This window comes from Solanum lycopersicum, chromosome 3, assembly GCF_036512215.1.
Source record: "Solanum lycopersicum chromosome 3, SLM_r2.1".
NCBI classification, from domain to species: Eukaryota; Viridiplantae; Streptophyta; class Magnoliopsida; order Solanales; family Solanaceae; genus Solanum; species Solanum lycopersicum.
This window is the reverse complement of record NC_090802.1, coordinates 1331006-1350695: the sequence shown is the minus strand read 5'-3', so window position 1 is coordinate 1350695 and position 19690 is coordinate 1331006. Positions and strand designations below refer to the sequence as shown.

The 19690-nt window shown below is 32.9% G+C and overlaps 2 protein-coding genes across 2 annotated transcripts; one reads left to right on the top strand and one right to left on the bottom strand.

Annotated features, from left to right (window-relative positions):
* The first annotated feature begins 1338 nt into the window (after positions 1-1338).
* Positions 1339-5313, top strand: LOC101264892 (heterogeneous nuclear ribonucleoprotein 1-like). Its single transcript, XM_004234000.5, has 2 exons — positions 1339-1832; positions 4010-5313. Exons 1-2 carry the CDS (start codon positions 1611-1613, stop codon positions 5069-5071), a joined length of 1284 nt encoding a protein of 427 aa, XP_004234048.1. The 5' UTR covers positions 1339-1610; the 3' UTR covers positions 5072-5313.
* An 877-nt stretch (positions 5314-6190) lies between these two features.
* LOC101264592 (uncharacterized) lies at positions 6191-19670 on the bottom strand. The gene is made up of 4 exons (XM_004233999.4): positions 19119-19670; positions 15117-17276; positions 7973-8933; positions 6191-7848 (listed from the first exon to the last, which is right to left on the bottom strand). Exons 1-4 carry the CDS (start codon positions 19554-19556, stop codon positions 6317-6319), a joined length of 5091 nt encoding a protein of 1696 aa, XP_004234047.2. The 5' UTR covers positions 19557-19670; the 3' UTR covers positions 6191-6316.
* Between the last annotated feature and the right edge of the window lie 20 nt (positions 19671-19690).

Below are 19690 nucleotides of genomic sequence, written 5' to 3'. Positions count from 1 at the left end.
TTGCAAATGGTAAGAATATACCTACTGCTGCCCCAACTTCCTATGGAGGGTTCAACAATATATTTATTGACTAACACACATTAAAAATTGAAAAATAGGCTAATTCCTTTAAATTGCCCCCCTAAAGACTTCAAAAATGGATTGAAAAAATGATGACATTGTACGTACTGCTCCCCAAACTCCCTAGAAGGTTTCCATGAAGGTTTCACAAAGAAATTGTTCGAAAGCCATATCACTAAAATATTCATGGGCTAACACATATAAAAAACTACGAAAATAATCTACTTCCTGTAAACTGATCCTTAAATGCCAAAGATGGACTTTGAAAATGATGAGAGTTTATATATTGCTCCTCCAACATCCTATGAAGGTTCCATAAAGATTTTATAAGAAAACATATGAAAGTCGTATCATCAAAATATTCATAGGCTAACACCACATGAAAAATTGAGAAAATGCCATTTTTCTGTAAATTAGCTTAAATACCCAAAATGAACTCTAAAATTGGTGATACTGTACATACTTCTCTCCCAACTCCTTATAGATATTTTCCGTAAAAATTTTGCATAGAAATTGTCCGAAAGCCATATCACCAAAATATTCGTAGGCTAACACACAAAATAATGAAGAAAATTGCCTAATTACTGTAAATTGCCCCCCAAATATCCAAAATAGACTTTGAAAATGGTGAGACTGTGCTTACTGCTCCCCCAGCGCTTAAGGAAATGGGGGTGTGCGGAGGATTCCATAAAAATTTCACAAAAAAATCATTGAAAAGCCATATCAATAAATATTCATTGACTAACACATACAGAAAAACTGAGAAAATTACCTAACCACTGTAAATTGCTCCCTAAATGTCAATATTAGACTTTGAAAATGGCGAGACTGTACATCTTGGTCCCCTAACTCCTTTACAGAGGATTCCATAAAGGTTTTGCAAAAAAAAAAACAATCCAAAAAGCCATATCGATAAAATATTTATTAGCTAACACAGATTGAAAAAACTGAAAAAATCGCTTTAATTCGTGTAAACTGACCCTTGAATGTCTAAAACAAACTCTAAAATGGTGAGACAGTACATACAACTTCCCCAACTCTCTACGGAGGGTTCCATAATAATTTCACAAAAAATTCGTTTGAAAGCCATATCATCAAAATATTCATGGATTAACATAAACCAAAAACCAAAAAAATCGGCTAATGATTTTGTGTGTGTTAGCATACTCGCTGCATCAAACTCAAACATCCTTTTGATTAAAATTGAACTCTAGTACTTACCGTCTCACCGCAACTTGATTGTTAATATTTATATGCTCCTTTAAAATTAAAATATATAAAATTATCAAAAAATTGCTTTCTCAATCACCACCATTGATCTCATCAAATCACAACCGTTCATTCTTTGTCCCCAAAATTCATAATCCTTCACTACTATTCGCTTCCCTAGTCTGCGCCTCTTTTCCAGATTTTCTCTTACACAAACCCTCACTCTCTCTTCTCCCTCACACACACACTCAAAAATCTACATTTTTTCGTTATACATACATATACATCTTAAATATATATAGATAGAGAGAGAAAAAGTATAGGGGGAGAGAGAAAAAAGTATGGATTCAGATCAAGGAAAACTATTTATTGGTGGGGTATCATGGGAAACATCAGAGGAGAAGATGAAGGAGTATTTTCAAGGGTATGGTGATGTTGTACAGACTGTAGTAATGAGGGATAAGATTACAGGGAAGCCTAGAGGATTTGGGTTTGTTGTATTTGCAGATCCTAGTGTTATTGATAGGGTTCTTCAGGATACCCATGTAATTGATGGACGTACGGTGAGATTTTTTGTGTTTTTTTTTTGTTTATTTCGCGATTTTAGCTTATGGGGTTTCGTTAATTTTGTTTGTTTCTCTGTATTAGCTTCTGGGGTTTCATTAGTTTGACAGTTTTCGTGATTATTGATTTTATTTGAAATGTTGTAGTTGTGGAGTTTTGGTTACGTGTACTGATTTTGTGATTGTCTTCTAGGCATTTCCTGATGTGACGTTTCCAATTTAGGATGTGTTTTTGCTTCTGTTATCATGATGTGAAGTTCCTCTTTTATTTGTGGCTTTTGTGTGTTGTTTATTTTTCTGCTTTTTTTTCCCTGGGTTGTGGAGTTCTGGTTAAGTGTGCCTGTTTTGTGATTGTTTCCTAATGTGGCATTTCCAATTTAAATTGTGCTTTCGTGTCTATTATCGTGACATTTGAGTTGTGCGGTCTTTATTTGGTAGCTGATTATCATTTTAAGCATGTCTTTATCCTTGTTGAGTTGTGATACAGATATGATCTTAGTTTGATTATGCTCTTTGGGTACTAAAGTTTAAGTCTTTTCTTGGGTCTCTCAGATCACTTCATTTCTTGAGCTGGTGTATGCTCATGAAATTTTTTGGTTTTGTTATCTTCTTCTGGCTGTGGTTTGTATTTATCAAGTTCTCCTGATGTTTAAAGTAAAGTCTGCATCTTTTGTGTTGTCGTTTCTTATGAGTAATAGTATCTCTCGACAGTTTTGTGATTAGACGAATTCTCCTATACTTAAGTGATGTCTGTATCTTGTGCTTTGTTGTAAATAATAGTTTGTCGAGTAAGTTTTGTTAGTACACACTGTTGTTTGTATCCTCCTTTTTCAAATGTTCAAATCAGTGGATGAGGTTAACTAATTCCTTGCAGTAGTTCTGTTGTGTGTTTGAGTGCCAAGTGGGCTGAATGTTTCTTAATGAGCTGTGTAATGGTGTTTTGTGTTTGTGCTGCAATTTTTGCTGTAGTGTGTGTTGCTGTTGTCCCTTGGGAAGCTAGAATTATTTGACCAGATTTCTTCCGTTGATTGAGCCATGCACTTTGATGCAACAGGTGTCTTATTGCCATTATGCTCCTTTTCTTGTTTCAGAAAAAATATTAGGTTGATGAGCCCTTCTTTGTTGATTAGAGGACTGTATATACAATGTGGTGAATAGAGTTGTAAATTTGTAAGTTTCTCGAATTAAATTATTTGTTATACGATGGGTAGACTTGGTTGGGATCGATGCATAGCAGCAGTAGTAGTTGTTGTTGTAGTATAATTTTTTGCTTGTGCTGCATAATGGTAAGTTTTGTAAAAGAACATAATTTGCTATGTGATGTGTCCTATTGTGCCTTCCAAAGCTGGAACTGTGCAGCAAACTGTGTTTCATTATCAAGCCATGCACTTGATGCAATGAATGAGAAGTGGGATGATTGTTTCCTCCCCGATGTTTTTGACACTTTCTTAATGTGATGATGATGAAATAATATCTGACTTGTTGAAAACAATGTCCTAAAATGTGGTGCATAGAGTAGTAGATATTGTTGTTATGCAGTGCGCTGACTTGTTGACAGAGATGATTTTTTCTTTTGGTTGATAGGGTGCAGGTGGGTTTATGTTAGTCCTAATGTCCTCTTTTGGTATGATTAATGAGAATAGATAATGGTTTGTTCAGAACGAGTTCTGTAGTGGTGATAGTAAGTAGGTAACTGATTAGAGCACAATGATAGTGATTTATTTTAGGTAAACATGCATTTTCTTTCTAGATTAGAGCATTATTTGCTCTGAACATTTTAGTGACTCAATAGTGCATTTGTTGAATCATCCCTTTGTTGCTAGTTGCACTGTCAAATGGAAAGTTTCTTGTGATAATTTCTTTCTTTCACAGTTCAGTGCTCTTATACTTTGTCATAGTGCCACCACTTCGGTTAAGGCACTTCTATTAAGATGTCAAATCATTTGTGTTTGTTTATCCAGGCGTGTTTCATCTGTACTTTCGGGAAGTCATAATAAGCCACTCTTTGTTAAAAAAAAGTGTTCAGATGATAATTTTTTGTCTATACTAGAGGTTTCCCCCCAAGTAATAACCTAGTTGATGGAAAATTGAAAAAAATCTGTTCTTTTGTGTCTGTCTTGCTTGCATCTGAATTTGATGTTCTTTTACTTAGCTATGTGACATTTTTTTCTTTATAGGTTGAGGCTAAGAGGGCCTTGTCCAGAGAGGAACAACAGGGTCCAAAATCTGGAAATATGGGTGGTGGTAGAAGTTTTGGAGGCAGTGGAAATACCAGGACTAAGAAAATATTTGTTGGGGGATTGCCTCCCACTCTGACTGAGGATGACTTTAGAATTTACTTTGAAACTTATGGTAATGTCACTGATGTAGCAATTATGTATGATCAACAGACCAACCGACCTCGTGGGTTTGGCTTCATTTCATTTGATTCCGAAGATGCAGTAGATAGGGTTTTACACAAGGCATATCATGATCTCAGTGGGAAACAAGTAGAAGTAAAACGTGCTCTTCCTAAAGATAGTAATTCTGGTTTTGGTGGTCGTTCCACGGGCAATGGTGGTAGTGGTATGGGTGGTGGAAGTTACCAGGGGTATGGTGACAATCCCAGTTCTTATGACAGAATGGATACCAACAGATACATGCAATCACAAAACACTGGAGGTGGTTATCCATCTTATGGTTCCTCTGGATATGGTACCGCAGGTTATGGTTATGGATCGTCCAACAATGGCATGGGTTATGGTGCTTATGGAAGTTACGGTGGAGCCAATCCTGGCTATGGGGGTGTCAATCCTGGATATGGTGGTGCTGCAGGTGCTGCCTTTGGAAATCCAAATGTGCCTGGTACCGGTTATGGTAGTGGTCAAGCTGGTGGACCAAGAAGCTCGTGGGGCTCTCAGGTTTCTTCTGGATATGGTAATATGGGCTATGGTAATGTATCCTGGGGTGCTTCAAGTGCTGGTGGTGGAGGTGGGCCTGCTAACGGTGGATCTGCTGCTGGCCAGTCTCCAACTGGAGCCACAGGATATGGAAATCAAGGTTATGGCTATGGTGGATATGGCGGAAATGATGGGTCTTATGGAGGTGGTGCATCGGGAGATATGCAATCAGGTGGAGGTTACATGGGCAGTGGCTATGGCGATGCTAGTGGAAATTCACAAGGTTCTGGTAATTATGGTGCTCAGCAAAATGGACCTTATGGTGGTGGTGCCCCAAGTCGGCAGGCTCAACAACACTGATCATAGTGGTCAATTTCATCCGAGAAGTCACCTAGTAACGTAGCAGAGGATTTCACGCAACTGATTTCGTTCCACAGACAGTTTCCTCTTGCTGTTCTTGCAAGCGTAAAGCGCTTAATGGGATTGCTTTAATTTTTGTAGTTTGCAGTTCTTATTTCTAGTTTACAACAAGTAATTGTCAGTCTTATTTCCCTGTTTTGTCATATTTTATGTTTTACTGTAGTTTTAATTTGGCTTGCTTATGGTTGAGGTTCGTTTAATAGTTAGTTTTACCCTTGGTGATACTATCTCATCGCCATTACTAAACTTCCTTAGTTGGATGGAAAACTCCAAATAGGATAATGAAAGTGGAAAATACAACTCCGAGTGTTATTCAAATCTCAAATATAATTTGAAGTTTATTTGAATACAATAAGAGTATATTCAAAAGAAACTAAACATGGCTAAATAGATTCGGCCTACTGGTTTCGTTCTACAGACAGTTTTATTCTTGCAAGCATTATATGCAAAATGGGATTGGTTGGTCTGCTTTAATTTTTGTAGTTTGCTGCTGTTGTTTCAGTTTACAATTTGTCTATTTCATAATATTTTTCTGTTAACTCTAGTTTTAATTTGGCTTGCTTACCTCAACTTTTGTTTAATAGTTAGTTTTACCTTCTGTTATTATAACCCATACCCTTCAACTTTAATTCTGTTAGTCGCAGAACGTTGTACATTTGGATTTGGTATCCATTCTAAGTGTTCATGATTAATAGTGAAAGAAGTGACCTTTGATTCATCTTCTGCTATCATCACTTTTGTGATCTTTGCTGTGTTGTTCATCATTGTGCTGTAACCTAGTCCTTCTATGCCTTGTTTCTTCAACTCATGTTGCAACTTAGGGTAGGGTAGGGTTTGGGTTATTTTTTGAAAGAATTGGGTAATAATAGTAGAGAATGCAGGTGTTGCTATATATTTCATGATCAAGAAACATCTTGCCTAAAGAGCGTTCTGTGATTAAGGCATGATTCATAGACTCTGATTCTCTACTCTCTAGTGTAGTTTGTCCACTGTTAAGACTAGTGAAACATAATTCAATGATTCTACAAACTATGTGCTCCGATTAGATTCTTCAGAATGTGATAAGAAATGTCTAGTTAAATGTTAAAAACTTGATTTTGTCTCAAGCAACATAAACATTCATATGAAAAAAGAAGCAACATTACAACAAGTTACAATAGGACTAGATAAAAATTGTTTGAGGTATCAGATTCTTGTTTGTTTTTTTTCAAGCAATACTGCGTGGAACTGTTGAATGCTGTTGATATCAAGTTTCTGGCAGTTGTCGATTTCTATGTTGGAAAGTATAGGCATGGCTGTATTTTCCACATGGATTCTCTGCAGCTCGGACAAATTGAGGAGTTGTAAGCATTTGAGCTGAGGGAAACCTGAAGCTGAACAGACCATATCCTTCCCCATATAGGCATCATCATTGAGGCCTAGAATCCCTAAACTAGGAAGCTTCTCCAAGATTGGCATGGGGTCTTGTTTAAGACAAGACTTATGAAGACGTAACTGAGTGAGATTCGGGGAGATTTTAGGAGATGGTAATAGGGGTCCAATAAATCCTTTGAATTTCAAGGTTTGGAGTACTTCACAACCTAAGAATTCTTCTAGTACAGTACTACGTTCGGGTGCAGAGCAATTCAAATCTATGATGTCAATGGAGCAATGTAGCGGACATTTGTTTGAAGTCAGGTAACTGGTGATTGATTCAAAGTCGGGGAAATTATTTTCAACCTTTGCCTCCAGGTAATGGAGTTTACAAAGTGTTGAGACATCATTAGCTCTGCACAAGCTCGTGTTGAAGTTCACCAAGGTTTCAAGTTGTGTCAAGCTATTGAGTCGGAGTTTTTCACCATTTTGAGTTGCAAATTCTAGCGGAAGGTATAAATGTTTCAGCCTCCTCAACTCCCATAGAACGTTTGGGATTTTTATAGCGGATGCTCCTTTTTCTACTCTCAGATCAAATACTCGCAAGTAAGATAACTTGCTAATAGATGATGGCAACGCATCGAGGATACACCCTTTTAAGCTCAGATACCTCAACAACTCGAGATTGGAAATACCCGTCAGTAGTTTCAGTGTTTTAAAATCAATCCCATCAAAATCAAGAACTCTGAGCCCTTTAAACTCCTTGAGGTTTAGCATTTCAGTTGGGGTGTGCTGATTTCCAAGAAGAACCACTCTAAGACTAAGAATAGTTTTAGAAACTTTAGGAGGAATCTCAACTGTGCGATTACCTAGATATATCACAAGTCGACGTGGTCTGTCACTCGATGAGAGTGAACAGTTTTCTCGTCTTAAATCAATGATTTTGAGAAAACATTTTTCTTCACAATTTGAGACGCAAAATTTTTCCATACCTTGAACAAAGCGATAAGCCTTGAATAATTTGTTGGTCGTTGGAACTTCCTCTGGTTGCAGCTCTACCACGCCCATACGTTCTAGTTCTTTCAGATATCTCTCAGTCATGCTCTGATGCCCTTTAACAACACTTTGTCTTGTTGATAATAACCCTTCGATCATCCATAAATGGGACAACTTTTCTGGATCTATCAATTGATTTTCTAGGAAATGACCTAAGTAAATAAAGCATGGTTGCAATTCCTTTGGTAACTCTTGTTTATAAAGTAGACAATAGTATTCAGAGATAAATGATTGATCACTTGTTTTATACGATGCAAGATGCTTGATGAGCCCTGGTAACCCATAACAACATCTAACCATTTCCCTATCTGCACAGAGTTAGATACTGTATTAGACATATCATATGAGAGGATCTACTATTATTATTTTTCAAATAAGTATCACTTAGTGGCACTTTTAAAACAAAAGCAGAGTAGAATTAAATTAACTGACCTGATGATGATGCCCTGTGACTGTGAGATAACACCATGTCGAACAATCTCCAACTATCATCCTCGTTCAAGGAATTCATGTTATGTACAGGCTGACTGTGTTTTTTTGATATGTATTTCGCTACATATTCAACTCGGGTAGTTACAAGTACGTAACTACCCGAGTATAATTCTGGTAGTGCTCCGTAAAGAGTTTCCCAAGCTTGTATGTATCGCACATCATCAAATACAAATAAGCTCCTCTTAGAATTAAATATTCTCCCAACACGTTCCTGCAATTGTTTTTTGGAGCTGCTGCACCGCATCCATCCATGATTTACTGACTCCATTATGTTCTCAAGTATGTATCCGACATCAAAGTCTTCGTGAGGAACATCAATCCATATCCGATTCTCAAACCTTTCAACAATGGCTGAATTCTCATGTATTGATCTAGCAAGTGTAGTTTTGCCTGAACCAACAACTCCGTATATTGGAATAACAACTGGTACTCCAATATGGGAGGATGATGAGGACGGAAAAGATGAATAATCAGATAACATTGATCTGCACACTCGCCCAATATCTTCTTCGAGACCAACTATGTTGGTGATTTGGTCTCGAAGAGGAAGGAGGGAGGTGCTTACTCCATTGATAACAATATTGTCGATTTGTTTGAGGATAGTCTCCATCTTTGATTTGATCTTCGGGATTCTGAAACTAAGAAATCTCCACGTTTTTGAAGATTCGATTTCGTCTTCGATTTGATAATTGAGTTTTTCAATTATCCTCACTTTGTTTTCAATTTCATTTTCCCTCTTTTTTTCTTTCAATAAAATATAACTCGACTGTAGCTTTTTGAGTATGGAGTTTAAATCTTCCCTAACAGAGCTATCCAATCCTGCAGTTTCTTCTGATAATAAATTCTGAAGCCTTTCACCGGCGGACCGGAGTACTATCTCCGACATCCTGGTCAACGCTTGCTTAATTCATCATCTAAATCTTGTTGCTGCAATTATTTCATTTTTATAACCTTCAATTATTGTTTCATTTTTATAACCTTAAATCATCAATCAACTTCCGTTGAGCATTTTTGAATTCATAAATTAGTTATTAAGCAATTATTTTTTTAATCTCAAAAGCATTTATATAATAGGGAAAAATGACAAATATATCCCTAAACTGCCGTAAATGGCATGCAGATACCATCCGTCATACTTTGGGACATTGGTGCCCCTGCTGTCCAAAAACTAGAGCATATATACCCTTTTATACTAACAAACCTACCCATGTCGTAATCTTATTCGCCGATCGACAATTATTAAATATCAAAAAGATGGATAAGATTACGCCACATGTCCCTTTTTGAAATCATAATTAATAAGGGTAAAATTATAACTTCACTACATTAATTATTGCTATCTTAATATGTGTGTCATTTCTAAAGTAGACAACTAAATACGAACATAGGTAGTATCATGTTTCTTATCACTATAGTTTTTCTTTTAACTTGCTTCGGTGGAGAGTTTTTCGAAAACAACATCTCTATCTTGAAAAGGTTATGATAAGGTCTGCGTCTACTATATTTTGAGTTCAGAGTCAAAAGGGCAATTTTTTTTTAAAAAAAACCAGAACAGCATATCAAAATTATTTTTAACCAAAAGGGCAAAATCGCTCCGTCAGGAGCGATTTCCATCTGACAAAATTAAGGTCGGTACAACATTAAAAAATATTGAAATTGCTGCTCCAATAGCGTTTTAATTGAATTGTTTATATTTTTTTAAAAATTGGAATCGCTGCTCCAACAACGATTTCCTGATTACATTGGTCTACTTCTAACATGGAAAATTCTTTTTGATGTTAAAGTAAAAATTGATTTACTTTCTAATGTAACTAACCACACCAAATATTTTTTTTAACAAATCAATTTTTTTAAAAGAAAGAATTGATAAAATCGCTGCTATAGCAAGGATTTCAACATTTGATTTTTTTTTTGATAAAAACGTTGCTGGAGCAGCGATTTTAGTTTTAAAAAAATAAATTCGACAAAATCGATGTTGGGGCAGTGATTTTAGTTGATTTTTTTTCGAAATCGCTCCTGACAGAGCGATTTTGCCCTTTTGGTTAGAAATAATTTTGATATGCTGTTTTGATTTTTTGAAAGAAAAAAATTCCCCACACCTCATTTTATGAAATTTCATTGAGTGTGATATTTTTGTTGGTCTTAAACATGTTACAGAACAAAATTTTAAATGAAAGAACTAAAAAGAAAGGGAAAGTTGTATATAATAGCAAATTAATAACCTAAAATAAATAATATTTTAATAATGTAGTTTAAATTTGAGGTATAATTAAAGGATGTTTTTGGCCAAAGACTCTGATAGTTAATGCATACAATATTTTTTTTATCTTCCTCTTTAATGAATGTTTGACGTTTATTATTAAACTAGTTTTCGGGCACGCGCTTTGCGCGTGTAACCCATGAGTGTATTATTTCTTAAAAGATAATACTACTAAATAATAAAATATGTCTAATTGAGATTTCATACTTTGTTTTACTACTAATTGTGACACTCCAATATTCTGACCTCCAAGTGAATGTATCGAGATAATAATATGAGAAATTAATAAAATAAACTTTGTTTGTAATTCAAAAAATAAGTTTGCAAAGCTAAAAGGAAAAATAACAACTATCTAAATTAAATTTCTTGATAGTTCCGTTTTATTGGTAGAATAATGTTAGATAGTGTAAGATTAACTTTGAGTGAAGAAAAATAAAACCTTTCAACTTTTTTAATGAATGTGTTTTAAGTATTGTATTAAATTTTTATCCACAAACACTTTAAACTAATTAGTTAACTATAAATATTTAAAACTAAGATGTAAAAAGTTTTATCATTTATATTTTAAAAATCAAGATATTTATGAATAACTACTATTTTTATATAAAATTTAATTCTGTCATACTTAACTTATCCACCATTAATCTAATATTATATGTTTCACCTTTTTTTTCCATAAAAAGAAAAAAAAAAGTAAACATCCTATTTTATCACATTCATTCTTAAAGATGAAAATTAATGTATATGTAAAAATTATAAGTACGGAGAAAAAAAAAGGTACACATGAGCAAGATAATTAGGCATTTCATTTTGTTTGTCTGTATAGTGAACTGAACATTTAAGCATACAAAATATAAATATGAATTTAGAGCAACTTGCTAATAAAACAAGAATTCAACTATATGAAGAGAGACAAAAAAGTCGTATTATAATTCTTACTACAAATAAGTATAAAACTAACACATCAAGCTCCGATGCTTCAGTAATTGAATTCTTATCTATTTTCGTAACTGCATTAGGGAATCTCACAACTTTCGCATCAAATTGTGACATTATTTCACATGTTTAGAGTTCCTACATACAAGAATTGTAGGAGTGGTAAATAAAAGTTCTTCTTGAAAAAGTTAAATTTATAGATCAAAATTATGGAAACATGAAAAGTCACATGAATTATTGTTAAAATAAATATAAAAAAGATAGAGATGAAATTTAATTTTAAAGATACATGAATCTACTTTAATTTCTTGATAATTACTCATTTTTATTTTTATTTTTATTTATGTTAGAAATTTGAAAGGTCAAAATTATGAAATGAGAATAAGAAGATTATATATATATATATATATATATATAAAAATTATATAAGTTTTAATTTATTAGAGGGGTAAAATGGTAATTCAATTTTTAAGTTTTGAGCTTCATGCTTATAATAATACTAGTTTCTGGACACGTGTTTCGCACGTGTGTTCCTAGATATGTTAGAATGACTAAAATGCAATGAAAACATATAGTGTGTAAACAACATGTAATGAATAATATAATATAAAAATTATAAATAAATCTTTAATAATATAACCATAAAACACCAATGAGGGGCACATTTTGATGTTTCAAATTAGTTCTTTTTAAGCAATCTACTATAACTTTTAAACTTTGGTTAATAGTTAACAAACTTTTAATAAAGTTACAAATGACTAAATTGAGCTCAAACAAGTATTTAGACTTACGACTTCATAGAAAACTAAATTAAGATGTCTAATAGAGACGAAAAAAACACTAGAAAAAATAGAGAAGGAAAAAAATACAATGTACACATGCTTCATAAGACGTTGATCAATAATAATGTAGATTAAAAAATAAATACAAAATTAGTATATAATATTTCGAGTTCTTATTGACTCTTTCTCCCATATCCTATCAAATTCAAGAGTCTTCTTCATGATATACGTCGATAACATAAACTATTTGAACATACATCAATTTGAAAATGTCTCAGTTTTTAAAAAGTAGCTTATCGATTATGAAATTGAAATCTAAATAAAAAATAATATTAAAAAAGAAGTAAACATAAATTGTAAACAAACAAGATATCTAGAAAAATTATGGATGACTAATCATTAAAGCTACAAAAATCTCAATAAGAAGAATGAGTTACTCCATCAATAACCATCAATTTTTTGTACGTGTCCCTACAATCCACATTAATAAAAGAAGTAGAATAATATATTGTGATAATCTATGAGCTCATATAATATGAATAAGAATTCATAAAATAACAAAGCAGTTGAAAAAATAGTCATCTAAAGTGATAATGATGAAAGTAGGATACAAAATATCACTATTAAAATCTTATATAATATTATTATATTTTAAAAAAAAATAACATAAATGGTACCTGAAAATCGCCGAATAATCTCATCAAAAGAAGGTAATTTGTGAACAAAAAATATTCCTCCATTAGTTAGAGATTTATATAAAAGAGGCTTAGGAGCCTCACCATTTAGTTTTTTTTTAAAAAAATATTCATAGGAATTATAAATGGAGACCATAACTTTACCTCTACAATTTTTGATATTAAGATAAGAAATTAAAGACTATTAATGTCATTAACTCATAACTGAGTATTATTAATAATTAAAAGAGAAGATGAAAAGTTGACGAATTCATATATTTAATGAAATAATCATGATCTTATACATGGGGAGATGGAGGGTTGCTCTTTTTACTAACTAATTTAATATAATTTAATTTAATCAAGGTGATTATAGATAGAGAATAAAACATTAATCAAATTATTTAGACATTTAAAATCTCAAAAAAGAGAATATATATATATATATATATATATATATATATATATATATATATATATATAATTATAGAAAACATGTATTATTAAATTAGATATTTTAATTAGAAATTAACCTAAGAAAGTGGAAAAGTCTATCAACATTTTAATTAAAATGAAACAATTTAATATTGAAATTAAATAGTTAAATGTTTTATAATATTTTAATTTATAGTAAGGGTAAAATCGTAATTCAACTTTTAACTTTTTTTATTCCCACTTATAATATTATATCATATGATATGATAATAATTTTGCTGCAATAACTTATCCAACTCCCATTTAATTTTAATTTAAGTAGAGCATAACACAGGGTAAGTGTGGAGGATTATTCATCTTTTTATAGTCAATTTACTTTTCAGTTTAAATGGTTTTTGGTTTTTGATCTTCCTCCGGTAATACTAATAATTATATATAATTTCTTATGTATCTTTTTATTGCGGTACATAAATTAATAATTTATATTTTACCTCTTCTTTATGTTAGAGTTTTTCCCCTATATAAACTATTGATCCTTCTCATTAACTTGCTATGCTTCATACTAAGCGAACGTTTGATCATAAATTTTCAAATATTCTTGGCAAATATTATTTGAGTGAAAATTTGAGTGAAATTTCACCATGTGTTTGATCATAGGATTTGAAAAATATATTTTACATTTTTAGAAAAAATATGATTTATACCTATAAGTTTTAAAAACTATCAAAACTAACTATAAGTTTGTATTACAAGTCAATTGGATGTTCGTTACAACAATAACAAATAGTGTCCATAACATTAGAACAATGTGATAATTTGGAGTGAGTGCAACAAACATCATTTCATACATGGTGAAGTAGATGAAGCACATGACTTTGTTACCTTGAGCTAATTTTTTATTATTTTTTATCAACAATCATATCGTTATTTGATGTTCACTAAATATTTCATCACTATTTTGTTGTTCACGTTAAAAATTATGCAATACCATGCAAACAATTACTATAGAGGATGTTTTGTAAAAGATAAAAGTTTGAAAAATTTTATTTTTCAAAAGATCCCAAATAATGAGATATGATCCAAATATTAGAAAAAAATTAGTATTTAAAAATTTGGGATGTTTGCCAAATAATGACAAATTGTATGGACAAACATTATTTGCCAAATTTTTTCTTAAATATTATTTGGGAAATCTATGGCCAAATGGCCCCAAATTTTGCATTGCATAGCAACATTTGGACGGGTACGTAATCTATTTTTTTTTTCATGTTAAATCAGTTATGTGTTCAATTTATGTTCAACATTCACTATTTAGGTTGTGTATTTATTTCTATGGAAAAAAAATATTGTACTTATAAGTTTCCTATGAAGTCTTTCCCAACAGGAAATGTTGTTGTTTTTCAATTGTTTCTTGGCATTCATATGATAAGATGATGTAGTGATATAACCCATGTTAAATAGGTGGCTTCACTTTTGATGACCAATTTTATGATTTTTGTTGGTTAACGATCATATCATTTTTTTTTGTCGGTTGGATAAAAGTATGTACTCTAAACAATTATCCAAACATGTGAATGCGATTATAAACTAAGAAATCTATTGACAGATATGGAAGCTTGATAGCCTTGTGCTTAGCAATAAACTGTATTCTCCAACTTAAACTTCCAATTTAATCTCATAGTCTCTCCTAGAAAGATTATCAATGGAATCAAATGGAAAGCCATAATTATTGTTTTGAGATATAGAAGTACATTATACATAAGAAACATAATTTTTTTTATATATATATAAAGAAAAAGAAAGAGCACACTAATCCCAATCACAAAATGACAAAACCAAAGGAGAATATAGGCACACCAATTCAGTTGCAGATATAGAAAGTTGAGAGCCAAAAGAAGGGGTGCAAGGAGGACATAAACACGACGACATTCAGTTGACAAAAGAAAGTAGTAACTGGCTGACCTCTGAAGAGATTTGATTAGTTGCAATGAGAGTTATGTATCGGGCGGGAAAATGGTTAGCTTGAATCCAGTACATACACTTTGGGATTCTATTTTCTGGGCAGATTTAACCGTTGATTTGGTTGTATTCACCAGTTCCATCATTTTCAGGTTGCTTATGTTGGCAAAGTTTATAGGGATTTCCTCAAGCTTATTTAAATTACGAAGGACAAGCCTCTCTAAGCTCGGAAAATTCTCATCACAACCCTTCCAATAAACTAGTTCTGACCTTTCAATCCATAATACCTTAAGACAAGGAAACACGTAATCCTTCTTCAACTCCCAAGAATCCCCCCTAAATGCATTCTCTTTCACCTTCAACACTTCAAGAAGCTCCAAATGGCCAACTGCTCTGTGTATCTCCTCCCAATCCAACCACGTACCCGATAAAGTTAACTGCTTTAACCTCCGAGGGAATCCATAATTTTCTGAATCAAGCTGCAACTTCCCACTTGCTAAATTCATTAGCTTCAATTTCTCGAGGTATTCTAACTTCAATAGACCAACCAACTTGGTCATATCCCCACGAATACCCAACTTTTTCAGATTTTGACACCTTGCAAACACATCCTCTGTCAAGGTTTCAGCTTCTATTATAGAAAGCGTTTGTAAAGCACTACGATGATTTCTTGTTTTTAGGACAGAGGGACACAATTTACCAGAGGCATTTGTGTGAACATGCCTAAGGTGTGGCATGTTACATATGTCTGCTTCTATGTTCAATGTCTCTTGTTGAGTCGAAATTATGAGGGTTTGTAGATTCCACAGGTCCTCCATGAATTTAGGGAGGATCTTTAACGAGTCACTTGATATAGCAAGGTATCTCAAATGATATAGCTGAAAGAACTGCTTCCGGAATGGGGATTTTCGGATTGTCTCTAACTCAAATAATATGGACTCAATGTCAAGAACCCTCAGAAGTGGAAAGGATTTTGGGATTGTCTCTAACTCATATGGGGACATCGCAATGTTCCGAGAGGAGAAACAGAGGAATGAACGAATGCCATCACCATACGGGTTGGTAGAAATGAATTCTTGAACAGAAGAATCAATGCTGAGGCGGCGAAATGTGGATAATTCCTGGTTTCTGGGGAAAGATTGCTCGACACCTAGTTTTATTTCTTTGAAAAAATTTTCCTCACTTGCTTCGAGCGTACAGAACTCATGTAACATGTCATGCACGCGGAATGTTTTTATTTGGCCATTGGATGTCCTTTGTGTTACCATCAGTAAGCTCTTGCTGACAAGTTCATTCAAGTAACCCTCTGCTACACTTTCAATTTTTGATCCCGTTGTTTCTCGAATGAACCCTTCCGCGATCCACAACCGGACTATCTTCCAAGCAGGGATCTCGGAACCTTTAGGAAAAGCACCACAATATAAGAAGCAAGCTTTCAAGTTGACAGGCAAACTATCACAACTCATCTGCACCAATTTCTTGGTCATCCTAATATCACTACTAATAATGTGTTCACTCACAAATTGATGCACTATTTCCCACTCACTTTTAGTCTTGCCTCTCCCGGTTAGGGCTCCCGCAATCACCAAAGCTGCAAGAGGAAGACCCATACATTTCTTAGCTATGCGCTTCCCGAGTACTTCCAAGTCCAGGGGACATTTATCCTTGTGGAAAACCTTCTTCTGTAGTAGCTCCCAACATTCGTGGTCGGTTAGGAATTTTATATGATGAGGTTCATTGCAACAAAATTTTCCCACCTCGTCATCTCGAGTGGTAAACAAGACTTTACCTCTCATCTTGTTTGGTAAAGCAATTTTGACATCATCCAAAGGTTCCTGTGTCCACACATCATCCAATACAATCAGATACTTTCCGAACAACAAATGTTTGCGTATTACTTCAGCTAGAGCCTCCTCAGTTACATATCGATATTGTTCAGTGTTTCTGGTGAATTGGTTGATGATTTTAAGAAATAGGTCTCTTCGGGTGTACGACTGAGAGACATATACCCAAATACGATTGTAGAACTCATATCCAACACTCTTGAAAACCTTATTTGCGAGAGTTGTTTTGCCAAGACCAGGCATTCCGACGATCGAGATAAACTCTACATCATCTGATCCTCCAAGAAGACGGTTGATAATTTCATCCGCCTCCTCATCAAAGCCTACAACCTCATCTTCCTCTACTACGGGAGCCTGAGATGAAAAATGAAAAATGAAAAAATTCAGGCAGAGCAACATATATATATATATATCATTGCTCAACCAAACTTCTAATACGATTTTTACAGGTAAATTTCATAGATGATCACATATTAAATCACTTTGCTCGCAGATCCTCCAAAAATCCACTACTTTTTTGGAGGATCCCATACGTGAGCAACATAACTTTTTTTTCACCAAAATCACTTTGACTTTGTTTTCTAAATCAAAAATAACAGAACTTTGAGCCTATTAACACAAAGTTTTAATAGATATTACTTTTTTACTCTTTTTACAAAAAATTAATCTAATAAACACAAATCCAATTTAATAGGGTGGATGAAAATGAAAAACATGACACAAAATAAGTGTTGTTGCTTGACTGATAAGCACCCTCAAACTACAACCCAACGATTGTTGGTTTCAGTGAGAGGAGTAAAAGAAAAAAAATTATCAAAAGATTATTACTTTCATACAAGTAGTAGTAATTATTACTCCCTAAGATTTAATTTAATGTAAAAATGTCGTAAAGATTGAAAATAAGTTGTTTCAAGTAAATGAACTGAAGTGAACTAATATTTATATTATTTCCGCTCATGAAAATGAATCATATTGATTTATTTATTTTTTTGATAGTTTTGGGGAATGGTAGTTTTAATTTCTTTAATGTGTTTTTATTTTTCTAACATTTTTATTTTTACATACTCAAAGTTTTGTGATTTTGGTGTTACAAAACATAGTTAAGTTTAAGTAATTTTTTGTAAAAAAAAGGGCAAATATACCTTCACCTTTTGTGATTTTAAAGCAAATATATTCTCTGTTAAAAAAATGGGTACATATATACCCTAAATGTCTAACAAATGGTGCATATATATCCTTGTCATCTAACAAACCGTGTATATATAAGTCACGTGGCTTTAAAAAATTATCACATACTTTTTTTTTTCACCCTTCCTAACGATCCAGCTAAGAAAATCCAATCTTTCTTTTTCTAATTTAGACGTGACCCAACTCATTTATGACTGAATAAAAGAGGGGTTGAGTTTTTTCACTACAACAAAAAAATATATATATCGACAATAAGCATATCACTAAAAAGAGTGCTAAAATATTTAATAATGTTAGTTTAGCGCCATAAGATTTTATAAAATATTAAATAACATTAGTTTAGTGTCATAAGATTTTTGTTTATATGATTTAGGGATATTTATAAAGAGTGTTAATTAATGCTAAAAATGATATATTTAACTGCAACTAAATCAGTGGGGAAGTCAGGATTTTCAATTAGAGAGTTCAAAATTCGTAGAAATAGACACACATAGTAGCTGAAGGGGGTTTCACATCTACTATATATTCATAAACTATTATTTTAATCATATATAAATAGTATAATTTTCCGTCGGAACCCCCTTGTACCAAGATGACTCAGCTTCAGAACTAAACTATTATTGTTAATTAATTGCCCCTAAAGATTTTTTAATGTAGTGTTTTTTCATTGATGTTGGGTTTGGAGAGGTAAAAAAATGAGGTTAATTTTTTAAAACCAGTACTTATTTCTATTGAGAATTTTTTATGATTTTTTATATATATATATATATATATATATATATATATATATATATATATATATAAGTATTCTCTTAAAAAAACCATTAGATAATTTAGTACTACTAATTTTTAGCTAGCATTTAGATTCATCTTCAAATATTTATTTACGGTAAAACTTTCAAATGTCTTGAAGTTGATCATCTCTAAAATACATAAACAAACGCACAAATAGAGAGATTGTTTTGGATAAAATTCGGAAAAAAAAAAGAAGAAGAAAGAGATGCGTACCCTTTTGAGTTGATGAGCAGTTTGTTTTGAATCATCGAGTTGAAGAGACAGAGAAAGGGCATAAGCAGTATCTCTGCGAATTTCCTTCAATTTCTCCATAATAGATCTGATATCAGAGCAACAGCGCTTGGCTTTTACCAAATAACACAAATCGAAAATCCTATAAATCCCCCTTTTCTTGTGTAAGGTGACCTCAATCATGAATTTATCGATCGAATTCTCAGCTTTATTGATTGCTCTGTTCAACTCTTCCACAAAATGTTTCAGAATTTTACTTCCCCTCCGATTTCTATTGGAATCGATAAGAAAAGCTCTCAAATGATGAAGTTCACTTAACAGACAACTCACCTCATCCTTTATCACACCAATTACACCCATGTTATCTACCAATTGTTGCGTTAAGCTGCTTAACGCAAACTCCAATGTTGTTTCCGCCATTTTTATTCTCTCTGTGTTTTGTGTAAGAGAAAGGGAATAAACCAATTTTTTCACAACTTGACTCCCAACTCCATTATTTTGTTTTGTGTTTGAGAATTGCTGATCAATATAATATTTGAATAAATTTTATTTAT